This window comes from Lepisma saccharinum, chromosome 4 (assembly GCF_977018435.1).
Source record: "Lepisma saccharinum chromosome 4, izLepSacc3.1, whole genome shotgun sequence".
Classification (NCBI taxonomy): Eukaryota; Metazoa; Arthropoda; class Insecta; order Zygentoma; family Lepismatidae; genus Lepisma; species Lepisma saccharinum.
In genome coordinates, this window is record NC_139232.1 from 41284018 (window position 1) to 41291157 (window position 7140).

The window sequence follows — 7140 nt, forward strand, 5'->3', positions numbered from 1 at the left end:
AATAATGTCTCTGGATTTTTGTAGGTTAGATAATTCCTCTCGCAGGTTGTTCACTGTTTCGTGAATGCTGCTCAAACTTTCCAAGGATGCTAAATCAGCATACTTGGCGAACAGTGATTTGAATTCCGCTTCGATCTTCAGGATCGGATCCACTAATGTTTTCTGCAGACTTGTGATCTCATCTTGTAGGCTCGAGGACAGAGTGTTCTGGAGAGTCAGCAGGTCGCTGCGAAGTTTCTTTACTCGTTGGTCGAGTTTCAGAATTTCAGTGTTGTCGGGTGGCTCGGTATCCGTGCCGGCTCTGGAGTGGCCGAAGATATTGTTCGGCATCTTGATGCGTCTTACTATTTACTTACAGATTCGAATCAAAACAATGGCCAAATATGTATATAATAGCCTATTGCATATCCCTGAAAGTTGGCTTTCTCTGTTGCAGAAAAATGTCGCAGTCACAAGACACATCCACTGCAGTTCCGAAGACGAAAGAACCCCAAGTTCACTGTCCCTTTTGTAATATCCCACAAATCAAGTCCAATCTAAGTCGGCATAAACAAAGATGTATTCAACGACCTGGTTCGTCGAAAGAACTCCCCAGCATCACCAAACCTTCCCCAACATCCAGGAAAGTGATAACAACAAAAAATTTGATCGTCAATCAGAAGAGTGGGGTAAAGCGAAAGCAGTCTTCAAACCAGTTGAGCCATGGAAAGAGAACGAAGATCACAGACTCGGCTGAAGCACGCGACCCAGAATGTATTAAGCCGAAGAGAACGGCCTTCAGAAATATGTTGGCAAATTACAGCCTCAGCAGCGAGAATAGGGGTTTGCCCTGCAGTGCCGAAATTTTCCTGTAGGAGAAGAAAGCAGAAGTGGTTAAGATTTTGGTTTCCACTCTCGACAAGGGCCCCTTCAAATTCGACATGGTTTTGGATTCGTTGTTCCAGAAGCATTCGTCGGAACAAACTCACATGTTCTCCAGTAGAACAAAGCAACAACTTCTGCTGGAAAGTGAGAGGGAGGTGATAAGCGAACTTTACGACAAGCTAGTGAATGAGATCGTCCGGAAGCAGGAAAATTTCAAGGCAAAGGATCGGGTTGGAGTGTTTGCAACACTACACATATCATCAACATCAACATAAGCAAATACAAGCCTCTTTCGGGATCGACTTACGTGAAGCTCCCGCAGGTGATCGAAAACAAGAAAGCCGTTCTTAACATTAAAAACAATGACAACCTGTGTTTCAAATGGTGTCTCCTGGCCCATTTGCATCATAAAACAAAAAACTCTACGCGCGTTGGAAGTTACAGCCAGTACGAGAATGAATTGGATGACTATTTCGAAGACGTTACATTTCCTGTGCAGCTGACAAAAATCGAAAAATTCGAAAAAGCCTATCAACAAAAAAACAAGATTCCAATCGGTGTAAATGTGTACAGATATACAATCAGCAACAAAAAAGTAGATATTTTTCCGCTTCTGATCAGCAAAATTGTAGGTGATGAGGTGAATGTAGTGCACATGCTGTTGATAAAAAGTATGAAACAGCACCATTATTGCCTCATCCGTGATCTTTCAAAGCTGGTCAGAAGCGAGATAACAAAACATGAACATCAAATCGAAATTTGTTATTGATGTATGGTATTTTTCAGCAACCTAGGTTCAAGAACCGCCAAGGAGAGACTGCAGGATCACCTCAGAGAATGCCTGCAGCATCAACCATCCAGGTGCGTGTTCCCTGGTGGTTCTCATTTCTTCAGAAAGTACAAGTCCCAGCTGGAGGTCCCCGTTGTCATCGTTGCGGACTTTGAGGCATTCTTGAAGCCCATGGCGATCTGAGACCCCGATCCGGCGAAATCATCAACTACTGCCTACCACGAGCACATACCTTGCAGTTTCGCATACTACGTGCACTGGATGGCAGGAGCGGACGAAGATAGCAAGGAACCGATTCTTTACCAAGCACCCGAGGCTGGAAAACGCTTCCTGGAATTCCTAGTCAAGGAAGTGGAGGAATGGGGTGATGTTTTGCTCAGGACTAAACCCATGAATGATCTTACCGAAGACGAAGAATTGAGGTTTGTTTGTGCAACACATTGTCCAAATTGCGGGTCCAAATTTGATGATTGTGTGATAAAAGTGACACACCACAATCACGTAACGGGTCAGTACATCAGTCCGTTATGCTATAGATGCAATTTGAAGCTTCAAACTGCCAAGTTTGTGCCGGTATTTTTCCACGGCCTCAGCAATTATGATCTTCACCATTTCGTCAAAGAGCTGGGCTATGATAAAAAATCCATCCGTGTGATTGCCGAGACCGACGAGAAATACATTACTATCAGCAAGTGGGTGAATATTCCACCGGGCTATCATGGTAAGATGAGCAAAATGATCCCCTGCGACGATGAGTGCACGTTGTGCGCTGCTGGCAAGAAGCCAAAATACAGAAGAATTGAACTTAGATTCATCGATTCTTACCGCTTTCTCCAGGCTAGCCTCGAAAAATGTGTCGCCATGTTGGACATGCCGGAAGTTACCAGAGATCATTTCCCTGATGTGTCCTTGGACGCTATTCGAAGGAAAGGAGTGTACCCATATGAGTACGTCGACGGGCCCGAAAAGTTCGACGAGACGGATCTTCCGTCGAAAGACGCTTTTAATTCAACCTTGAAGGACTCCGTGTGTTCCGACGAAGACTATGCGCACGCCAAACGTATGTGGAACGAGTTTCGATGCTGCTCGCTGGGTGATTTCCACGATCGATACTTGAAGCTGGACGTGCTTCTCCTATTTGACGTGCTCCAAGCGTTTCGTCAAACCGCTATTCGTGATTACAAAGTCGACCCTGCGCACTTCGTGAGTCTTCCGGGATTCACCTGGAATGCCATGTTGTATTCCAGTAGCATTCAATTGCAACTTTTCGCGGAAGATCAATGCGACATGCAGCTTTTCATCGAGAAATGTATCAGGGGCGGCATCGTGCAATGTTGTTTAAGACATGCGAAAGCAAACAACAAGTACATGGGAGACGAGTACGATCCCAATCAGGAGTCCAGCTACATAATATACTTGGACGCCAACAACCTGTATGGTTATGCGATGACGCAGAAGCTGCCACAGTCTAATTTCGAGTGGTCGGACATGACCGAAGAAGGACTGAAACATCTGCTTCAAGAGGATAATTTTGAAGGATCGACAGGATACTTCGCGGAGGTAGACTTAGAGTATCCTTCAGAATTGCACCAGCTCCATTCGGATTTTCCTCTGGCGCCTGAGCTAAAATGTCCTCCTTGCTCCAATCAACCAAAACTGCTTCTGACGTTGGAGAGGAAGGATCATTACGTAGTGCACTGCAAACTGCTGAAATTCTATCTCCAGCAGGGTCTTGTTTTAACTAAAGTGCACAGAGTTTTGAAATTCACACAGGGCAAATGGCTGGAACCCTACATCAACATGAACACCCAGAAGCGGCAGGTGGCGACATCTGACCTGGATAAGGATATGTATAAACTGATGAACAACGCCATGGAGAATGTAAGGAAATACAAGGATGTCAAGATAGTTTCGGACGAAAAAATATGCATGAAGTGGGTTGCCAACCCACGCTTCAAGAGCAGGAAAATTTTCAACGAGAACCTGACGTTGCTTCATCTTGACAAATCCTGCATTACGTTCAACAAACCGACGTACGTGGGGGCTGCAATTCTCGAACTGTCGAAACTGCAAATGTATGAGTTCCACTACAACATCATGAAGTCACGATACAAAAATCAAATCCAGATCGCTTACATGGATACGGAGAGTTTCGTTTATGTGATGAAGGAAGATCCATACAGGGGCATGACAACCGAATTGAAGGAACATTTCGACACTTCGGGCTATCCACAGCCGAACCCCTACAACATTTTGCCAAGAAACAAGAAAGTTCCCGGATTGATGAAGGACGAAATGAACGGTGAGATCATCAGAGAGTTCGTGGGACTCAGGGCTAAATCATATTGTATCAGAACGACCGTTGCCACCATCAAGAAGTCCAAGGGAGTTGGGAAAAGCACTGTTCAGGGGAAGTTAAACGTCGAGGATTACATCGAATTCCTGAAAAAGAAACTCCCCATCCTGCGGGAAGAGAGGAGGTTCCAGAGCATAGACCATGATGTGAAGACCGTGAAACTGAACAGAGTGGCGTTGGATGCAGAGGACGACAAGAGAAAAGTTTTGAACTGCGGTATTCACACCGTTCCATGGGGCTATTCACCAATCGGAGAGAAGTCCAAATCATGCAATATCTGTAATTAGGCTAATCCTGTAACGAATCCACTTCGCACGCACACACACGCTTCTGTATTAAATTGTACGCATACACACAAAATACTTTTTTATTTACTTCATTTCCGGCATCCATCTATTTTTTTTGCTGAAATAAACAGCAGTCTCATATCACCAAAACCTTTTCTCTCCATTTATTGTTCTTTCCTACACTATCCCAATGTTGGTCTTGGGGTGGCACAGAGAGAAAGGAAGGCAGCAGCTGAAGCAGAATGCAGTTCACGGATAGCAGTAAGTAAATAAACAGACATAATAAAATAGGAGTTCTTCGCAATGCGTCCGAAAGGAGTGGCTTATCAAATCCCTTACTCGGAACTCAAAAAGGTTTCGGGCATCGATTCTATACTCACGAAGAAGCAACGCGAGAAGAAAAACAAATGTTTAAAGAAGGGGCACGGGATGAAGCTCCTTCTCAGCAGGCCACAGCTAAGCAAGTTGCAAAAGTCTAGGTCAAGAAAGCAGGGAGGTTTCATTTTCAGCATTCCCACGATCCTCGCTGCTCTCGGAGCCGTGGGAAGTCTCGCAGGTGGTAGTGCCGCGATCGCGAAAACCGTGATCGATGCCAAGAAGAACACAAAAGAGCTCGAAGAGCAAAAAAGACACAACCTCGCCGTGGAAAGCAAGATGAACGCTACTGGTTCCGGATTGAAGAGAAGAAGAACAAAGAAACAAACCACCGCAGCAGCGTTGAAGAAATTCAACCTTAAAAAAAAGTGCCCCTTTCAAACGAAGATATTGAGTCTCTAGCTGAATTGTTCAACGTTATAAACTTCAGAGGTGTGTTCATGTCCAATACATTGCCTGCTAATGGACCCCGAAGTGGCGGCGAAAGCGGAGTGGTTAACTTGGATAATTCTCTCAACCCGGGAACCCACTGGGTATGTTATTGGATTGCCGAGGACGGAAGCGCTTTCGTTTTTGATTCTTTCGGTGGCGTTCCGCTTCTCGCGCTTGCGAACTACCTGAAATCGACGTCCGAAATATTTTACAACGACGAAAGGATGCAGGGCTTCGACGAAGTGGTCTGCGGTCATCTCTGCGTCGTAATGCTGGTCATTCTTTCGCAACTAACCGGCAGCGGGGACTCGACGTCGTTGGAAATGTTTCAGAGAGCAACGGATTTGATAAAACAATAGCGATAAAAGAAAAATGCTAGTCCTGCATTTGTCCAGCGAGACTTCAATCCTCAAACTGAAACTGCATTACGATGTAATCAGGAGCACTCTGCAACAAGAGTCGTTGGGACTCGTGGCTTTCTACAGCATGTACTTGATTCGCAACGTCACCTAATACAACAACACCCTCCACATAGGAAGCAAGAAGATCACCGTTTCGCCTGGACAATATAACCTGACTACGCTACAAGCCCAATTGCCTTCGAACGTAATCCTGTCCGAGAGTTCGGTCACTTATCGCGTGGAGATTACGTCCGCCACAGAAGAAATAAACCTCGGATCTATCGGGGAGCTCTTGGGTTTCCCTACAGGTTGTCGCCGGGGATCAAGCACGTTGGGTCCTCTATTCCCAAATTCCTGTCCATAGAAACTTTGAACGTACATTGCAACCTGGCTCAGGGCATGGTTGTATCGACGGACGCAAATCGGGACCAAACACACAAGGAAACCGGTATAATTGCAACGTTCAAGCCCAATTCGGAATTCCTGAAGCCGATTCTTTACGAACCAGCCAAACCAATCTTTTTTCCCATCCAGCACGACAAGTTCAGTGAAGTAGAACTGACTATAACGAACGAGAAAGGTGAATTGGTGGATTTCGCCGGAGCCACGAGCACGCCCGTACTGGCTATCTTGTAAATAAAATAGACGGTTAATCGAAAGCGCATGATGGATCACGTAGAAAGTTACGAACTGCAGTCCTTCCCTCCCAACAGAAGGACGTTTGGGAACCTCAACGAACCGAACAAGGACATCGAATTTGATGTGGACGTTGGTGACGGGTTTGTGCATCCTCATCGCGCTGACCTCTACATCAGATACGAAATTGTCACTAGGGACGAAAATGCAGCTTACCCCGCAGGAGCCAACATCAGGCTGATAGACAATTTCGTCCCTCACCTCTTCTCCCAGGTGGAAGTGAGAAAGCATGGTACAGTCATCGACCGGATGGATAACCCCGGACTAACTTCGACCATCGTGGCGACCATGACGCTCTCGAAGCCAGAGAGTTCGTACTACAAAGCGGCGGGTTTCGAAACCGACAACAAATTACCCGGGAAACTCAGCACCGTGCTATTCCCTCTGCGACTCCTCTATGGATTCTTCTCCGACTACAAGGAAATCATGTGGAAGGGCGGTCTGAGGGTCACTTTCAAGAGAGCGTCCAACGACAACAACTTGTTTCTGCGATGGAAATCCGCGAAGGCTGGGGGCGCCGTGGACGATGCGAGCCTCCCGTCCGAGGGTAAGTGCGCGATAAAATCCATGGAACTTCGCATGCCGATCATCGAATTCGAAGCTAACCACGCCACGAAGATCAAAGCAGAAATCCTGAAGAACCCGAACATCCCGCTCGAGTTTCAGATGTACCAGTTCTTGCAGAGGACAGTGTCCGGGAGATACTTCGAGTTCGACGTGACGACACAGTTCAACAGCATCCAGTACGACATGCCCGACTTCGTGGTGGTTGTGTTTCAAACCGGTCGCGACAGCAGTCAGAATGCGGATTCGAGTATGTTCGACTACTGCAAAGTTAGGAACATTTACCTTAAGAACGGGCGGAACGAGATTTTCCCCAGAGAGAACTACAACCTCGCGGAAGATGATTACCTGAAGCTGTACGAAGCTTACACAGCG

The 7140-nt window shown here is 46.3% G+C and overlaps 1 protein-coding gene across 1 annotated transcript; it reads left to right on the forward strand.

The window, feature by feature from the left end:
- The first annotated feature begins 1915 nt into the window (after nt 1-1915).
- LOC145986897 (uncharacterized) lies at nt 1916-4297 on the forward strand. The gene has a single exon (XM_083121363.1). The coding sequence runs from the start codon at nt 1916-1918 to the stop codon at nt 4295-4297; it is 2382 nt and encodes a 793-aa protein (XP_082977489.1).
- The last annotated feature ends 2843 nt before the right edge of the window (nt 4298-7140 follow it).

What these genes read in the sequence shown, in the direction of transcription:
- LOC145986897 (XM_083121363.1), top strand. Translation starts at nt 1,916, where the DNA reads ATGGCAGGAGCGGACGAAGATAGCAAGGAACCGATTCTTTACCAAGCA.